The 19,789-nt window shown below is 42.8% G+C and overlaps 1 protein-coding gene across 5 annotated transcripts in view; it reads left to right on the top strand.

Moving 5' to 3' along the window:
• The window catches only part of COL15A1 (collagen type XV alpha 1 chain), a 138,198-nt gene extending 123,290 nt beyond the window's left edge, over positions 1–14,908 (top strand). For 3 of the 5 annotated variants that reach the window (XM_060282155.1, XM_060282153.1, XM_060282156.1), the window contains 10 exons: positions 915–961; positions 2,173–2,283; positions 3,254–3,398; positions 5,578–5,642; positions 9,332–9,460; positions 9,637–9,696; positions 10,982–11,041; positions 11,411–11,596; positions 12,461–12,576; positions 12,941–14,908. In XM_060282155.1, the coding sequence (XP_060138138.1) occupies positions 915–961; positions 2,173–2,283; positions 3,254–3,398; positions 5,578–5,642; positions 9,332–9,460; positions 9,637–9,696; positions 10,982–11,041; positions 11,411–11,596; positions 12,461–12,576; positions 12,941–13,148 (1,127 nt within the window). In that variant the 3' untranslated portion in view covers positions 13,149–14,908. Of the gene's footprint in view, positions 1–914; positions 962–2,172; positions 2,284–3,253; positions 3,399–5,577; positions 5,643–9,331; positions 9,461–9,636; positions 9,697–10,214; positions 10,313–10,981; positions 11,042–11,410; positions 11,597–12,460; positions 12,577–12,940 lie in introns of those variants that run through there. The other 2 variants (XM_060282154.1, XM_060282157.1) reach the window with 2 other exon arrangements.
• Positions 14,909–19,789: the final 4,881 nt, after the last annotated feature.

Genomic DNA, 19,789 nt, shown 5'->3' with positions numbered 1-19,789 from the left:
GCTTCCTGAAAGAACATTATATCTGACACATCCTTGGTTTTATCAACTTTGTTCTGTAAAATAAATCTCTTCTTATTTGTTCAACTTCTGCCTAAATTTACCCTCACACAAAAACCAAATAATAACCTTACCTTCCAAGTCCCGGACTGCAGAATCCGAGACCGGCAGCCCTGTGACACCGGAAGTTGCGTCAACGTAACTTCCGGTGTAGCTTTGCCCTTCTATAGGCACCAAAAATGGCCGCCGCCGGCTTCGAAAGTCGCTTCTACGCATATCAGGAAGTGCGTTGACGCAACTTCCTGTGTCGCTCTGCCCATCTATGGGCACCAAAAATGGCCGCCGCCAACACCGGAAGTCGCGTCTATCCACTTCCGGGCATGCGTAGATGCAACTTTTGAAGCCGGCGGTGGCCATTTTTGGTGCCCATAGAAGGGCAAATCAGAAAGAAAAAAAATGGTCGCTGGCAGGAGAAAATAACGGAGAAAAATAGGAGACGAAGTGATACAGGGGACCACCAGGAAAAGGTAAGTAAAAACTGGGGTTTTCCCGGGGGAAACGGGGTACTTGGCAGCTATGATAATAACCCATGGTAGTTATATTTAGAGTATACATAATTGCGATTGGTAGCCAAAGCAGTTGGATCTGCTACAAATTGATGGGGGAAGTGGGATGCACTTTCCCACTGCTACGTCTCCTTGCTTCTCTGGCAGTGGCGGGGGAGAGTGCAGCAGTGGCTTATGGCAAGATCTTGCAGGACTCTCATAAGATCTTCCCAGAACCTGGAAGCTACAGCCACAACCGCTTGTCTGGAAGTGGGAACTTCCCCCTGGAGGCTCCTGCCTCACTCTGCTTCATAGATCTGTGTGGACTTAATAGAAACAGAAAATTCATAATATTATTTCCTTTACTTCCAGGTTCTCCTCTGCCATCAACTTATTTTAGCCAGTTAAACATCATGAAGGTAATTCTTTCCCATTGATCGCTGAATTCTGCCTTAATAAAGTACCAGCACATTGTCTTATTTTTAGAGGCAATTATTTGTGAGTTTTCAGCATAATAGTTGCTACGTGCACGCTGGCCGTGTTTTTCATAGTTTCCCCTTTCCAATCCAAAGAGGGTACCTGTTTCTCTCATAGATACCACACTTTTGCTTTCCTTTTCAGTTGTGGTGTAGAGAGCAGTGGATTTGGGGAGGCAATAGCTACATTCAAATCCCCACTCACTTATAGCTTGTGGGTACAGTATCGACTCTTGGGCTAACCTACCTAAACAGGGTCATTGTGAGGATTAAATAAGAGGCTCCTGTATGTGTCATCTGAATCATAATGTAAATCTTCAAATGGATCCCAAAGGCCCAGACCTCTGTCATTTGAAGAATGAAAATGTGTATACCTATCCACACTTAATATATTTGCTGTCCATAATACTGTTTTATATCACCAGCAGGAAATATTTGTATTTCACAATAAACACATAGTATGTATTATTATACAGTATATTATTCAGTAAGATATAGTGATACATAAATTTTCTCTGATGGAACTAAGCCTCTGCTCTAAATTACAGTTTTTTATTATTATTTATTAAATTTCTATACCACCCTTCCTCCAAAGATCACAGGAGGTTTACAATATAAAAACACAAAAATACCTACTGTAATAACAAACAAACAAAAACAATAACCCACGGCCACAATTTAAGATCTTTAAACTACACAGTGCCCCTCCCTATACATATTTTATATAACAATATCCCAATAAAATCAGTGATATTTCTCTTCTCTTTCTTTGCTTTTTCCTTATTTATAAATACATGGTTGAATCACCACTCGAAGTCTCCCCCTCCCCTCTGGGGGAGGAGCTGGTATTCAGGATGGGAGGGGGCTGTCGGTAGCTCTTATCCCTCACATTAACTAAAAGGAGAAGGAAATATGCTTTAAATATACGATGGGGATGTGACCATAATGATTTGGTACATGAGCAAGCTTTCAGAGTTCTAGATCTACACTTGACCATTCCTTCCTTCTTTTATACCAGCCCATACAAAAATATACTGTACTGCAAAGCAAACTCAGGCTTTATATCAAGTCAATAAAGTAATCTCTTAGGTTTGTACAAACATTAGGTCACATAGGATTGCTGTGACATTACTTTGTATGCCTTCTCTTTTTAGGGTGAGAAAGGAGTCAATGGAGAATTTGGCCTTAAAGGAGAAAAAGGAGAACCAAATGGAGGCTTTTTTATGTCAGGACCTCCAGGACTCCCAGGAATACCAGGACCAGCGGTATGGCTTTCTTCTGTATAATAAATGGTCCCTTCATTTATTTATTAATGTCTTTTTAAAAAATTGGGACAGATCGTGAAGCTGAGGCTCCAATACTTTGGCCACCTCATGAGAAGAGAAGAATCATTGGAAAAGACCATGATGTTGGGTAAAGATTGAGGGCACTAGGAGAAGGGGACGACGGAGCACAAGATGGTTGGACAGTGTTCTCGAAGCTACAAACATGAGTTTAACCAAACTGTGGGAGGCAGTGGAAGACAGGAGTGCCTGGCGTGCTCTGGTCCATGGGGTCACGAAGAGTCAGACACGACTACACGACTAAACAACAACAAAGCTCTGTATCTGTGCTACTTATGAGAAGGGTGGGCATGTGTCCTACTTCACAGAGGGCTGTCTGCTACCAGATGTCCTCTGAAGGGAATTTAAATTTGCCCATTGACATTTAGCACCTGGACAGCAGCAGACTGAGGGCTAATCCTCTTGTCCTGCTGCTTACAGCTCTTTAGCACTCAATCGGAGCAAATGGCAATTTGGGTCAGGTTTTCCCTGGGTTACTGTTTGGTCTGATTTAGAGCTAGAGGGCAAGTTTTTCCTGGGAAAGGAACTAGGCATGGGACAAGTGGAAGTATGGACAGGCCCTGAGCTTCCTCACAGTCTTCCGCACTATGGCGAGATGTATCGTGTTAATATGCATTTAAATTACAATTATTATTTCTAAATCTGCATCTACCCATACAAATCAACATGTGCAGATAGGCATCCTCTTAATTGATGATGAATAAGATGCCACTCTCCACAAAACCTCATTTTTGCAACTCTGGCGTAGTTGCCATTAAAATGGTTAAACTTTTATGGACATAGGTGCCTACTGCAGGTATCAGCACTATTCCGCAGGCTGTTGCAGCTGCAGCATTTACTGTAATAATCCCTCGAGGAGATTTGTTTACCGAAGTGTTGTTTTCTTTAATAGGGACCAAAAGGAGACACAGTGGTTGGGCCTAGAGGCCCCCCTGGGGTACCTGGACTACCTGGTCCTCCGGGGTTTGGACCAGTTGGACCTCCTGGCCCACCAGGACCTCCTGGCCCACCAGGGCCTCCATCAATATATGGCTCAGGTAGGTCACAAGGTTGTCTCCTTTCTGCCTGGTGCACCTGTGTGGACATGAATACGAATTGGCATAAATATTTGCCTCCCAAACAGACAGCTTTCTTTGCTTATGCCTATTTTACCTCTGCACTTGATGGCTGAATTCATAGAATCATAGAATCATAGAGTTGGAAGAGACCACAAGGGCCATCCAGTCCAACCCCCTGCCAAGCAGGAAACAGAATTGTGGAGGAAGAGAAGGGCCTGGATCCAAGAATGATATATCTAGTTCCATGTACTTAAGAAGACTTTGGAGCTTTGATTTGCATTTTAAAAACATATCTCTCCTTCTTTACCTGCCATATATGCTCTATGGTTTTGCAGCTGAGATGATATTTTGTGTTATTCCCCGGAAAGGTTTGTCAGAGGACAAAATGCGTTATTTTAAAAAATCCCACTGGGCACACTCAAGCCCTGGAGTACACAGGTCATTGTTTTTTCCAGGATTGTTGTAGCGATAAATTGCAGTTTGAGCTTTTTATAGGCAAAAGCCTATTTTGCTGGGTGATGCATAGCTCATCCTTTGTCAATATGGAATTTCTACCTAAAGTTCAAACTAAACACACATTCTTTAAAAAAATTAAGGACCTTTATAAATCATCAAGGCTTGCATCAGACAAGATTCTTGTCTAAAGTTTGGTTGTTCAGAATTGTACATGATTTGTTTGTTTGTTTGTTTGTAGCATTTGTGCACCACTCTTCAGCCAAAAAGGCTCCCATAGCGGCTTATGTTAATTTGAAACAAGACACTCCCTATGCTCAGGCTGACATTCTATTAAATAAATAAACAAATATACAACACACAAGGGGAAAGGGGGAAGAGAAAAATAAAACTCAGAATTGAGGCACCAATGATCTTATCCTTCACTTAGGCGTGTTGCAGTATATGCTTTTATTAACTGCTTCCTTATTTACCACTTTGTAGTAATAGCTAGCTGCTGCTCAAATGTAGAGGGCACTACATTTTTAAACTGGGTGTTTTATATATTTATGTTTTATTATTGTGGATATTATACATTACCTTGAGAAAGTAACTTCAAAGGTGGTATACTATATATATATCAGTAAATAAATAAATGAAAATAAACCTTAAAACATGTTTGATTAAAAAATGTCCTAATTATACTGCAGTCTTAACCAAGTCTATTCAGGAGTAAGTCTCATTGAGTTCAATAGGGCTTATTATTCCTGTATAAATGGATTGCATGTTCCACTGACATTGCCATATTGCATAAAATATAAATGTGGAAACCATTACAAGCCTTGGAGGGTTCCTCTTGCACTCTACATGGGGCTACCTTTGAAGGTGACTCAGAAACTTCAACTAAGCCAGAATGCAGCAGTTGAACTAGGGACTGGGAGCAGCTGCTGGGACCACATACGGCTGGTCCTAAAGGAACTACACTGGCTCCCAGTATGTTTTCAAGCACAATTCAAAGTGTTGGTGCTGACCTTTCAAGCTCTAAATGGCCTCTGCCCTGTATGCCTGAAGGAGCGTCTCCACCTCCATCGTCCAGCCCGGACACTAAGGTCCAGTACCAAGGGCCTTGTGGCAGTTCCCTCACAGCAAAGAGTGAAGCTACAGGGAATCAGGCAGAGGGCCTTCTTGGTAGTGGCACCCACCCTGTGGAACACCCTCCCACCAGATGTCAAAGAGATGAGTAACTATAGAACCTTTAGCAGACATCTGTAGGCAGCTCTGTATATGAAGCTTTTTTAAAAGTGTAATGTTTTATTATGTTTTTCTATATCTTGGAAGCCACCCAGAGTGGCTGGGGCAACCCAGTCTGATGGGTGGGGTACAGTGGTGATGATGATAATGATGATGATATTTCCAAAACGTTGAGCAGAGGGGATTAACCAATAGTATATTTTCAGGTTGTAGCTTTGCTGTAACTTGTGCTCTCATATTCAGAAATGTGAACTCATAAATGATAGAAATAGATTTAACAAACTTGAGGAATGGGGCTGGAACAGATTTGTCCCTGAAACACTGCTATGCTGCTACTAATCAGAATTAGATTAGGTAGGTCAGTGGTGTCATGAATTCGAAGTCTGCTCATCACCTCTTTTTCCAGACAGGCAGTAATATAGTCAGTGTCTTTAAAGGAGATAATAATATATACCATGGTTTTCTTTTATTTAAGTAGCAGCTGTTCCAGGCCCACCAGGACCTCCTGGAGAACCTGGATTACCTGGGACCAGGAACTTGGTAAGAACATGTGTCTGTCTCTTTAAGAGCTTCCTAAAACTTTCCGCGCAATAGAAATATTCATTCAGACAGAAAGCAAGTTAGGCTGACCGTGGGTAAGAGCCAGTTCAGTTGCTTGGTGGTCCCAACATGATAATCTGCAAGGACACTCAGGGCTGATAGTAAGTAGGCTTGCAACTCAGCAGTGATTGTTGGTGATTTGTGGAAGTCATTCTGTAGTTCACCACACCTCAACCCATGTGATGTATCAGCAGAGGAGTCTTCAGAGATTTCCTGCTCACAGCAGAACAGCTTCATCCAGAGTCCCCAATTAAGGGAAAAACTCATCCCCTGCACAGTTCAAAGTAACAAAGTGTTTATTGTCTCCCAACACAAGACTACTAACCACTACTACCTGCTCTATAAAGGCATTTGAAGTCAAGATACATATTTACAGAGAGATCCACTGACACTATCCCCGTGCTAGCTAATGCTGCAGTATAAAACCCAGTCTCTACCCCTGACACTCACAGATTCAGAGTCAGAGTCAGGCCCTGACAGCCAACAGGACAGGACAGAACCAGAATGAAAGCAATGCCCTAGAGCAGTGATGGGCAACCTTTTGAGCTTGGTGTGTCAAAATTCTTCAAAAAAACCGAGCATAACTCGGGTGTTGTGTCACTTTAAGAGAAAAAAAACCATAATTTTGCGATATTTATAGTTTAAATAACGAAAATGTATAATTGTAATATATAACTGTATTTAATAAACCAAAAACTAATTATTTAACCAAACCAAACAAAAAACCCCTTATTTATCACAAAGTGCCCAGAGTTGTTAAGCTTTTTGGGGGGGAGCTTCTGACCAAAGTTTTGGAGATTTTTTGGGGGGTGCAAAAGTTGCTTTGCTTGGGGGGGGGGTGCCCCAAAGCTGCTGCGCTTTTTGGGGGGGAAAGAGAACAGAAATAAATGACGAATTATACCTTCGCTGGAACTAACACACAGCACTGACATAGTCTGCCAAAGCACCAAAAAACCAGCACAGAACGGGTTAAAAAACAAACGCTGTTACACCCAATCATAGTCTGCCAAAGTGCCAGAAAAAAACAGCACAGAAAGGGTTAAAAAACAATCTCTGGCTACCAGCAGCAACAACAACAACAAAAGCATCCAGGTTTTAACAGCGGAGACAAGCTGTAGTGGAGACAAGTTGTAGGAGGAGCAGGAGAAAAAATGGTGGGGGGGAACCAACAACAACAGCGCGAATGGGCCGGTGGGGCACCTGCCAGAAGTAAGGGCTCTGCGTGTCACAGGTTCGCCATCACTGCCCTAGAGAGTATTATACCCATCTCTCTTTAAACAAAAGAGGTATAAAGATGTTCTCAAGGCAAATCTTTAAAAATGTAGTATAGGGATTGATAACTGGGAAACACTGGCCTGCGAGCGCTCCAATTGGAGAACAGCCTTTACCAAAGGTGTCATGGGCTTTGAAGACGCTCAAGCTCAGGACGAAAGGGAGAAGCATGCTAAATGGAAGTCATGTTTGGCAAACCTTCACCCACCTGGAAACCTAACCCAGTGCACCTGGCACACCTACACAGACATGAGGAATATGCTCCTCAAGACATGACTCATTGTTCAAATTACGCCAACAGTGATTACACAACAACATTCTTGTATGAAGCACTGTCAGTGAAGAGTGGCTTATACATTGCAGTTGCAATCTCTGTTAATGTAATGGTTCAAGAAATACATGCTGCAATCCTGCAAATTGTGGCAGTTGTGTGTACTGAGGTCCTGCCGTTCATACAACCAGTACCTCCATGTTGCAAGTTCACAGGCTGCCCAGTATGCTTCCTCAGTCACATTGGGACTGCTAAACATCTGATCTGGAAACACATATTTTTTTGCATCCAAGAAGAATCAAAGGAACATATAATTTGACCGACTTTTTGTTCTTTAAAGAAGCATATGATTCAAATATCTACAGGGGGTGATACAAAAGAATCCTATTTTCAAGAAATGTCAAAGTAGATGATTTTATGTTTTATTCAACAGCATAAAAACCTGCCAGGTTCCAAGATGACCTTCAAAGGTGCTGCTCTTTGGCCCACCATTGTGATCTGTTAGATTAGGGGGTACCAAAAACCAGGCATTTTGGGTGGTGATCCACATCTTTGAAATTCCTCCACATTCAGATATTATTGCCTCCATTAATGACCTTGAACACCTTGATTGATGTGCTGGTTCTTGAGTTTATTTGCTGCTGCACATATAATTCGGATGATTGCTCAGTAAACTATTTTTGTGATTTTGCAGAAGTTTTTGTCCACCTTCAGAGGATTATGAAAAGATAGATAGAAATTTATTATATTAATAAATTGATATTGAGCCTAGGGTTTCTTCCTGAGGAAACTGTTGATTTGAATTCCTCTAAATTGGGTTGGTATTTTCAGGGGAGGCTGAGCTCCATAACATAAAGGAGCATAATTGTTCTCCTTCAGGTATAAAAGGCTCAGACATTCATACAGTACTACTCTCCAATGATAATAGATGCATAATATAGGCGGTTTTAAAATACCATTTGCCCTTTAAAAAATAACTTTTAGATAGGTGCTTCTAAGAGCAAATATCCCCTGACTTGTTTGGTAAATAAATTTATTTATTTATTTCCTACAACTTTTGTATTAAACTGCAGTATCTTGTGATAATTAATGTTGCATTTCCTCTGTGATGGTCACAGATTTCACAGATTCCGAGAAATATACGCAGATACAATAAAATATGCCAGTTGTTCGTTCAAAAGAAATCTGCATGAATTGTGTAAATATTCTTAGCCTTCATAATAAACAGATCTTGGGATTTTTCATGAGCTATTGCATATCTTATATTTTAATTAACCTCCTATTTTGCTGCTTGTGTAATTTTATGAACTGGATTTAGAACTTTTCTTTAAAATACCCTCAGCAGGGAAAACTGAGTAGGCCACAGCATTGCCAAGCAGGGAAAACTGAGTAGGTCGCACCATGCAAATTATATGCTGCAGAGCATTGCCGCAGAGCATTGTGGGGCAGCGCTTTCTGTGCTGTGCTCGCTGTGACTTGAAGGAGTGTGGGCTGAAGTTAGCCCAGGTCCAGGTCCAGGTTTCTCTCGACGGAGGCAGCTTCGCTGCTGCTGCCTCGTTTTAGTCACCGCTGCTGGTAAAGGAACGGGCGAGGCAGAAGCACAAGCGCGCCGCCTTGGCAATGGCTGGAAAACGGCCCCTTTCCCTCTGGGGTGTGTGGACATTGACCACGCCTCCTGGGGGGACCCTGGCCACGTCATTGCCAGCCAGCCAATCAGGTGGCTGGGGGTGGGGGCGTGGCTGGCGTGCGCCCCCCCAGTTTTGATCCTGGGTACGCCCATGCTTCATCTTCTGACTTGCAGTGGCTCTCTAGGGATTTTCACAGTGCTGATCCCTGCCACTATTTAACTGGAGGTAAGATTGACCCTGCAACCTTAAACACGTAGAGCGAGCACTTCTTCGCTGAGCTACTGCCTCTGCCGTTACAAATAGCCTCTGTGACTAATTATTCATAACACTTAGGTTCTGCTTTCTTTTTTAAAAAAAAATCCTTCCATGAACTCTTGGTCATTTCTTGTCCAGATAAAAACTACATTCTCATAGGCTATCGTTTTTATTTGAGCAATAAATGTTTTTTATCTTGACAGGTCGCAAGCTTTAGAAATGTTGACACTATGCTACAAAAGGTCCACTTAGTGTCCGAAGGCACATTGGTCTACCTTAGTGAAACCAGTGAGGTGTTTATTCGTACTCAAGGAGGATGGAAAAAATTGCAGGTAACAGTTGCTTTGGGGATAGGCAACATCTTCTCTTCAAGATTTGTCACCTGCTTTGTTTTTTGAAAGGAATGTTTTGGAACTGAGATCACCCCCGAGTGAGAAAAACATTTCTTTCGTTAAAGTTCATCACTGCTTCTGTCCTCCTTTCAATTTCATTTTATGTTCTACTCCAGCTTGGTGAACTGATTCCTATTCCCGCTGACAGCCCCCCACCTCCAGCAATTTCAAGTCCAGTAAGTACCGTATTAAAACATTTTTCTGATTGAGAAGTGCTGTATCAGATGCTGACAGAAACAATACGTAATGGGACATGAGTACGGGACCTCTAAGAGTTCCAAGCTCTCCTTGTTTGTGGTAATATGTAATATGATATTCAGCTGAATGAGGAGTTTATGTCCCCTGTGAAGAAGCAATGATGGTAGTTGTTGGGCAAATCATGTGTATATATACAAGGTGAGTCTTTTAAAAGAGGCCCCGTGGAACATGTGCACTCTGTATCCTCAGGGCCTCTTTTAAAGGACTCACCCTGTATCTGTGTATTTGTCCATAATTTGTAATTACACTAGTTTTGGTGGTTGTTGACAACTACTGGATAGAAGTATCACGAGGACTGAAGACAGTTTTAACATTCTAAGAGCATTTGGAGCAGTCTGATAGCTGCACCGCTGCTCCATAAAGAAAAAATTTCTGGAGGAAAATTAGTTCTTCAGGTTTATTATTCTTATTTATTAAATTTATATTTCATCCAAAGGTCACAGAGTAGTTTACAGGTTCTAGAACATTTCAGTTTGAATATGAAAAACCCAGTTATGGTGAGCATATTTTGGCTGACATATCTACCAACAGTTTGGTGTTTTATTTTTAAACGTTAGTGATTTCTTTAAATAATAATAATAATAATAATAATAATAATAATAATAATAATAATAAAAAATATCAACAAGATACCTTCCCCAATACACAAGAGGAGGAACAAGACTGAGGGCTGGGATTTACTTAACTAATATACTGGTATATGTCTGTCATAAGAGCTGCAAAGCCAAGCTCAGGTTATGGCTCATTAACTCACACTAAAGGTAAAGGGACGCCTGACCATTAGGTCCAGTCGTGACTGACTCTCGGGTTGCGCACTCATCTCGCATTATTGGCCGAGGGAGCCGGCGTATAGCTTCCAGGTCATGTGGCCAGCATGACAAAGCTGGCCACATGGCAAACCAGAGCAGCACATGGAAACGCCGTTTACCTTCCCGCTGTAGCGGTTCCTATTTATCTACTTGCATTTTGACGTGCTTTCGAACTGCTAGGTTGGCAGGAGCTGGGACCAAGCAACGAGAGCTCACCCCGTCACAGGGATTCGAACCGCCGACCTTCTGATCAGCAAGCCCTAGGCTCAGTGGTTTAGCCCACAGCGCCACCTGGGTCCTAACTCACACTAAGTGCTCTTAAAACCTTACGTCTGTCTCTACCCTTGTTTTCTCTCACTTTAATGCTTTATTTTGTTGTGTGTTAAACTAATAGGGATTTCAACCCCTTCCAGCACCAATCCCAGCTTCAAATACTGACGGCCGAAGGCCAAGTGTAAGTAGGAGGCTTGTCTTGTGCTGTTATGGGTGGTTTAGCTGCTCTGTTTGTAGATAAAGGGTGTGTTTGCCCCATTTCTCTTCCCACGGTACATCCTAGGAAACTCTAGTTAGCCTTTTGGCTTTCTGGCTTGGCTGCAGGAAAGTCAATTCCTCTTAAAAGTTCACTTCCGCATGATTTTGATTTTAATTTGTGTAACTTTTGATTATAAGCCTCAAAGAGGTTGGCAAAGAATATAAAAACATACAGTGAAATGGTCAATGCAATCCACCTGGCGTGACCTTAATGCAGCACAGCCATAGCTAATCACTGCTAGAGGCTTAATTACCACTAAAACCTCAAGCTCCTCCATCCTTTATTCCGCAGCTTCATCTGGTGGCCTTGAACACTCCGTTTTCTGGTGATATGCGAGCTGACTACCAGTGCTTTCAACAAGCTCGGGCTGCTGGTTTGCTCTCAACATACAGAGCTTTCTTGTCTTCCCATCTGCAAGATCTCTTGACAGTGGTCAGGAAAGCTGACCGGTATCATGTGCCCATAGTTAATCTTAAGGTAAGATTTTATTTTGTTTGCTTTGCTTTATAAAAGTCGTCCCTATAAGAATGTGCCATGCACTGGAAATACACTGATAGATCTGGTGTAAGCAGAAAAAACCATCCTGCTGATCCTAGACTTGTAGCCCACTTGTAGAATTTCAAAGAGTAAAAAAAGAGTAATTATGCCCATTTAGCACCACTTTCCTCCACCTTTGGCTGTGCCCATTCATTAATGAAGGAAGAATATCTGCTTGTATAGAGCATTTTCACAGCCGAGCCACTGTCACCACACACTAAGGGAACTGAGTACTTGGGTTTCTCTCCATGTAATCCAGATCTATTTCATTTTGTTTGCCCCCCCTCCAAAGGTGCTTTTTGAGAACCTGGTTTCATTCCAAAAATAAAAGCTCATTGCAATTTTGCGGTAGCCTGCAGTGTGTCTGTTTGAAGGCAGATGTCCCAAGCAGGGGGGGGGAGGGAGTTTTGAGTGTATCCACACCTGCCCAAAGGCATTCTAGGTGGGCATATGCCAAGATTGCAGTCGCCACTTCCTCCATTCAACTATGGCATGTGCAGGGTAGAAAAGATGCGGAAAACCTAAGCAAGGGGAGGATTTTCAAGTCACCTTACCCACTCTTATGGATAGCTTCCTTCCTTCATAGCTGTGGGCTGTTAAGGAAACAGGAGTGTTTCTCAGGTGGTGATCTGGCAACTCTTTAACTTTGGTCTCTCTCTCTGTGCCCTGCATGGTGGTAGAATTTCAAAGAGTAAAAAAAAACAGAGGCGGGCAAGACGGACGTGAAACAACTGAGGGGAAAACAACTTGGTCAGGGCAGGGGCAATTTCACTTCTAAAAGCTGGCTTCCTTTCTTTCCTGTAGGGGGAAACATTGTTCAATAACTGGGAGTCAATATTCTCTGGCAATGGGGGACAGTTTGACCTCCGGATTCCAATATACTCCTTTGATGGTAGGGATGTCATGACAGATTCAGCTTGGTAAGTTCACAGTCATTTACACAGTTTCTGGTGTTACGTGAAATATTAGCCCGATGTTTTAACAAGATCACTCTGCAAGTATGCTTCTGGGCATATTTAAAATTCCCCTGGACTCTAGCAGCAGCCATGGGGGAATTAAGAACTTCCTTCTTCAGGGCCAAAACTATGCATCTGAGCAAAGTGCAAAAACTAGGCCTACATTGAACAGTAAAAACAGAAGGGAAAGTGAACTCTTTTGCCCACCCGCCGCGTCCCCTGCACTTTACTGAATAAAATTAAGTTAATTTATGTCAAGCTTGGAACTAGCCATGCACATGAAATTATTTTTCCAAGGCATATTACTAAAGCATTCCTCTAACTTCAGGCCTCAGAAGGTTGTCTGGCATGGTTCAAGTCCAAATGGAATACGACTCATTAGCAACTACTGTGAAGCCTGGAGGACAACGGATCTGGCCGTCATGGGACAAGCCTCACCCTTGAAGTCTGGGAAGTTGTTGGATCAAAAAGCATATAGCTGTAGCAACAGGTTCATCACTCTTTGCATTGAAAACAGTTATGTCTCAGACATATGAAGGAAACAGGTCCCTTTCCCATTCCCCAATATAAATTTAAAGTTTATTAAAGAAATGTTGCCACTGACATATAATTTTTAAGTTATGTAAATATTGTACTGTAATTGCATACTTTTTTAAAAAAAGAAAAGAAAAACATAACCAAAGAAAGCATACCTCAGTGCAAAATCATATTCCAAGATGGTGAAATTCATTCTTCTGAAACATTTGAAGCCATGCAGAAATTGTGTGCAAGATCAGCTGGGCTGAACAACCACACAGAAGTCCCTGGGCAATATGGGACTGGTCCCTATTATAAGCTTGCTTGGGGAAGTTGCTGAAAAGTTTGGTTGGAGATACCAGGTATAGTATGCAAACAAGAGGGACCATTGTATGTTGTTCCAGTGGGGCTAGAACAATTGTCTCTAGTAACGGAAGGGGTAGAATTACTACTGCAGATGTAAGGTTCCATAAACCTTTCTGCTGGGTAAAAAGCCATTAAATGTCACTGTCTCATTAGCTTCATGTTCCATCTGCCCTAGGCTGCCTACCACAATACTAGCCTGAAAACTGATTCTCAAACATTCCTCAGTTTCAAAAGTAGGTTGCTACACATCATAGGAAACAGCTGTTTGAGAAGCACGCGTTCACACCCCTCTTTTATGGAACAAACTGCATAGTTCTAAAAAGCTTGGCACACAAAAGGCCATGGTTTGGAAGACTGGAACCCTGCAAAGCAGTTTGCCTAACATCTTCCTTTGGGTAGGAAACAAGTTTGAATGTAACTGACCTTGGATCAAGCCATTTCTCCCTCGCCCATCGTTGCATGAGGGCAGCACAAGGAATATGAATTTCACCCCTATGGAAATGTAATTTGATGCATATTTTGGTGCTACTGTGGTCTTGAAAAAAACCCTGAACTGTGCTGAAAGGTCATTGTAATAGTGCTAAATAGCTGGTTCCCCAAAGGGCACGTAGAAAGCTTCTGTTTGGAAGCCATAGCCTTCCCTGCCCCATTCAAAAAGCCTCTCCCCAAGCCTGGAGGAACTTCAGGAGTGGCATCCAATGCAATATGAAGAACTAGAGTTTGGAAAGAGAAAACAGAAAAACCTGACGTGCCTGTGGAATCACTTGGGATCTCAACCATTACTGTGTATAGTACTGGCAAAACTGTCCTTAGCTAATTTGATTGGAGGGCAGCATAACGTGTTTACAGATCTCATTTCAGTTTGGAGAAAGCTGCTTTCCTATTGCTACAGGAACTGTCAAAAGCAACGACAGGCAGGTGTCATGTTTTCTTTCAGATAGATATTGGATCATTATTCCATGTTAAGTGAAATGCAGAGTTGCTGCTTTTCCTCTTCCCCTTCATTTTTTCAGTTGTCCATTGGAACTAATTTGTAGTTTTTAGGAATTGTTAATGAATTACATGATGACCCTCACAAAAACAGTATTCCAATCATGCTGTAAACATTTTGGTTCTACAGTATATGGTCTCACAGTGTGTTGTATAAGAAGCTATGCACTTAAAATTGTCATAATGTAACACTATAACGGCAGGCAATAATTACTGTTTTGAAACATAAGCTAGTAGCTCTACTCTTTAGTGATCTCTAAGACTCGTTTGCCATCAAATCAGTTATTTAATAGCTAGCTGTGTCAAAAGCTGTTTTCTTCCAGAGACCTTATCATTGTAACCAATGTTGTTTTTATATGATGTAAAAATGTGAAATCCAGTTCTATTTTTTCCATTTTAATTAATATAAGAGCATATTTCCCACTGTCTGTGTTTCCCTGTATAAATATCTTCATCATTTTGGTTAAGGAACATTTGAGAAAGAAAAGCGGACAAAAATAATACCAAATTATTCCACAATCGCGTTTAATACCAGATAATTTCACAGTCTTGTATATAACGAGAAAAGATTTTAGCCCTCTTCATATGTGAATTGAATGAAGTATGTATCTCCTGGTGCTGGTTGCACTGCTAACTGGCTCCACCACTCATTGATGTACTGCTTCAAGAGTCTATGAGTTGAGGAGCTGCTGCCAGCTATGATTTGTTGATATGGAAGAAGTCCAGGAAGCAGGGCCAGTGCCTCATATGTCATGGGGAGGTCAGCAGCATGCCTTCCTTCTCTATGCATAGAAGCATAGAATTGTTGACTTGGAAAGCAGTGCATAACAGAGTTACTACATGTCGTAACAAAACTTGTAGAGCATATCAATATGTACATTTTGATGCATAAAACAACATCCTGGCCACAAATAATGTATAGGGGCAGTTAATGTGTAGAAGCAGTTGTACAGCAGTTCCTAAAGAAACCTGCCCTAGACCTCTTAGACTACAACTATTGACCAATCGCAAATACCCCCTTTGACAGGCGGTGAAGAAGGTTGTGGTGGGGCAGCAGCAAACATTATTGGATTATTACTATATCACCCTTCATCTGAAGATTACAGGGTGGTTTACAATGTAAAAACACAAAAATACATACCATAATAACAAGCAGAAACAATACCCCCCAACACACACATACACACAATTTCAATTCATTACAGTCTGGGTTCAGGCCTGGCCATGGGACTAAGTCAGCCTTGGTTGCCCTAATGGATAACCTTTACAGAGACAGGGACAGGGGGAGTGTGACCTTTCTTTTGCATCTTGATCTCTCTCCAGCTTTTTGTACCATTAGCATGTTATCCTCCCCTACCAGCTCTGGAAATTGGGAGCACTGTAATACAGTAGTTCTGATTCCACCTTTGGGACAGTGTCCAGAGAGTAGCATTGGGAAAATGCTTTTCAGCCCCCTGGTAGCTGTTATGGGTCGCTGCAGTTCACAATCTTATCTGCAATGCTATAAACTTAAAAATTATTTCAAATAAGTTTCAGAGTGTTTCAACAACAACAACAACAACAACAACAACAACAACAACAACAACAACAACAACAGTAATTTATATACCAGTTATATTTTAAAGAAAGCAGTTTACAAGGCATCAAAATATAAAGTATACATTCAAAGCAACATAATTAACAGGAAACTAAAATCTTATCTTTAACATTTCAGAAGACAACATTACTAAAGGAAGTCAAATATAAAATGCACATTTAAAACAGTATAATTAACAAGAGAATAAAATATTATCCCTTTCAGTCGGGATTCAGGCCCCAAGGGACTGAAACTGCCTTGATCACGCTGGTTGATGATCTCTGATGGTCCAACCCCATACAATGCAGGAATCTAAGTTAAAGCATACATGACAGAGGGCCATCCAACCTCTGCTTTAAAACCTTCAAGGAAGGAGAGCCTGCCCCCTCCCAAGGGAGACAACAGTGGCCTTCACTACTTCCTAAACCCAGCTTGTTACTCCTTCTAGGTTAGGTAAAGGTAAAGGGACCCCTGACCATTAGGTCCAGTTGCGGACGACTCTGGGGTTGCAGCACTCATCTCGCTTTACTAGCCGAGGGAGCCGGCGTACAGCATGTGAACAGCATGACTAAGCTGCTTCTGGTGAACCAGAGCACACACGGAAACGCCGTTTACCTTCCAGCCAGAGCGGTACCTATTTATCTACTTGCCACTTTGAGGTGCTTTCAAACTGCTAGGTTGGCAGGAGCAGGGACCAAGCAATGGGAGCTCACCTCGACACAGGGATTCGAACCGCCAACCTTCTGATCGGCAAGCCCTAGGCTCTGTGGTTTAACCCACAGCGCCACCTGTGTCTCGCTTCTTGGTTAGATACTAGTAGCCAAAATGGGCAACACATGGACAGATGGATGGTAGAATACACTCCCCAACCACCCTGTCAACATCCACAAGATGCAATAACAGGGACTGATCCAAGCATCTGAACTGCTCTCTAATATGAAAACAGCCATATTTTAAACATTTCCAGTAAAACAAGCAGCAGTGGAATCTCCCTGGCAGGCCTTCTCAATCCCACAAATGCAGGGACTGGTATTGGTTACTTCATGAAAAAAAGCAAGCTTCTCTTTCATGTTATGTGCCGGGACTGACTTCTGGCATTGAAAACAGATTCCTGGATTAATTGGGGTGTTGGCTCAAATGAAACTGAGAAACATTTTCAAAGAAGAGACAAAAATGGCATTGGAAATTATACAAACTAAAAGCATACTGTAAATTGTTTATATGACACACCATGATCAACAAGTAGAGTTGGGAAAGTATATTGTCCAATCTCATCCTCCCCAGTAGTTCATTTGAGTTCAAGGCTCATACGGAACTGAAACTCCTTAAGAACTACACAGCAGACAAGTTGGTCAGACACATCTCCAGCACTGTGACAGGAAAGCCTGAACTTCCGAAATCTCTGCCTGACAGGGCCAGACAGTTATTAAAAGCACAGATCAGAGGGCTGCAGTGCAGAAAAGGTCATGGGTGGGGGAAGAATTCAGAAGCATAATCTTAATCAGGGGTCCCCAAACTACGGCCCCCGGGCCGGATGCGGCCCAATCGGCCTTCCAATCCGGCCCGCGACGACCCCCGCCGCCCGCTGCCGCCGCCCGCTCTCACGGCGCGCGGCGCAGCGGCGGTCTGAAAAATCGGCAAAAAATCGCCGAAAATCCTTTGTGCGCATGCGTACGGGCCTCTCCCGACCCGGAAGAGGTCATTTCTGGTGCACTTCCGGGTCGGGGGAGGCCCATACGCATGCGCACAAGCGATTTTCGCCGATTTTTTTTCCGCCCGTGTGCGTGTGCGCATGCGCACGGGCGAGCACTCCCCCGCCCTCCGGCCCGCTGCGCGCGCACTCCCCTGCAGTCCGGCCCACCGCGCGGTCGGCGCGGCGGGCACCGGCCCGCCGCTCCGTAAGTCTGGGGACCCCTGATCTTAATGCTGCAATCATAACCCCATTTAGGATTTCAGTTGGACTTATTTCTGAGCAGATATGGGCTACGTACATACTAAGCCATTTGTAGCACAGTGGTAGTTTCTTTCAATCTGGATTCATGCTCACCTTCAACATGCTGCTTTCAATCCAGATTAAGTCTAGATTCTGCTGTCTGCAAGGATAGATGCAAGGGTACTTGTGACCCTTGGTTAGGTTACCCTTGAATAAGGTAGTGGTAACACTTCATAGGGCAGGTATGGATTATTTTTATTACTAATTATTATTTATTAATAATATTTATTAATTATTATTATTAATATTATTTTATTATTTCTGGGGCTATTTACATCTGTTTCCATATGGACACACTGCAGGATAATGCAGAATCAATCTGCAATGAGCTTTTATTTTTGGAATAAAACCAGCTTCTCAATGAAACCAGTCTTTCCAGGTACAAAAAAATATGCAATAGATCTAGATTGTGTATGCACTACATAGAGGAAACAAGTATTCCATCTCTATTGATTCTAGAATAAAATGTGTATATGCAGCTATGGTTAGAATTGTAGGTCTCATTTAACTCAAAAGAATTTACATCTTGGTAAATGTGTTTCAGCTCAGACTGTATGACAATAGGGCAGCTAGTTGAGAACCTAATAAGAAAGGAATGCTCTGCATTTCCCGTGTACCCTGAAGAAACACCATGTAAGAAATATTTTGGGGTTGTTAAGCTTCTTGGGGGCGATCTCAAAAAACCCCACAGTCTTATACAGAGAAAAATAAGGCCGTTTCCGAGTTCATCAAGAGATGGTTTCATGTAGGATATGAGAGTGCAAGCAATTAACTGGAAAGTCCCTGGTTCAAATCTCCCTTTATTAGGTATTAGGCAAGCTACTGCTGTTCACTCTTCTGTCTCAAGTATAATAGACTTTACCTACCTGGCAGAGTAATTTGGGGGATCACTGAGATAATACATATGTAGATCTTTGAACACCCTAAAATGCTCTATGGATGCTCACTCAGACTTGAATTCATTATAAAATTTAGATCATTCAGACAGTCTGAATCACTGATGATATTCTACTACATGGAAGTTCCAGGGCACATGTCAGTAAGGTGCTGCTTGGGCTCTGCCGCCTGAGGCAGCTGCCTCTGTCTGCCTCATGGACAGGGATGGTTCTGTCTATGGTGGCAGAATGACACTTGGGGCAGGAACTTCGACAAGCTGCCCTTCAAAAAATTAACTACTGTATGCTATCTATCAACCTAGAAACAAAACTAAAATACCATAAGGACAAGGAAGAATGTGTGTCAGGGGCAGAAAAAGCCCCTTCCCTGCTCACTTGCTTCCTCAGGGGCACCTGGAGGAAGGCTTTGGAGGATGTCCTGAGCAGGCTCACCATGTGAGGGGGTCCTGAGCAGGTACTGTACCTGGGTCCCAGAAGGCCATGAAGAATTTAAGCAAGGAGCAGCAGCAGCATCGCTTCCAATTTCGTCCAGAAACGGACTGGCAGACAGAGCCGCTGTTCACACTCCGCACAGCCTTTCCCAAGCTTGGGTCCCCAGCTGCTGTTGGACTACAACTGCCATCATTCCTAACCAGCACGGTCGGCGGCCACGGATGATGGGAGTTGTAGTCCAACAACACCTGAGGGCCCAAGGTTGAGAAAGGCTGCGCTGGGCACTCTTCACAAGCACTCCCCAAAAGGAGAATTTCGAAGCGGGGGACGCGGAGGCAGCTCCAGGAGAGAGGATCCCGGCGGCCTCCCCCCTCCTCGCGAGCCGGGTCTGCCGGAAACCCAGAGGGA

The sequence above is a fragment of the Zootoca vivipara genome, chromosome 13 (genome assembly GCF_963506605.1).
Source record: "Zootoca vivipara chromosome 13, rZooViv1.1, whole genome shotgun sequence".
NCBI classification, from domain to species: domain Eukaryota; kingdom Metazoa; phylum Chordata; class Lepidosauria; order Squamata; family Lacertidae; genus Zootoca; species Zootoca vivipara.
This window is presented reverse-complemented; position numbering and strand designations above follow the sequence as displayed.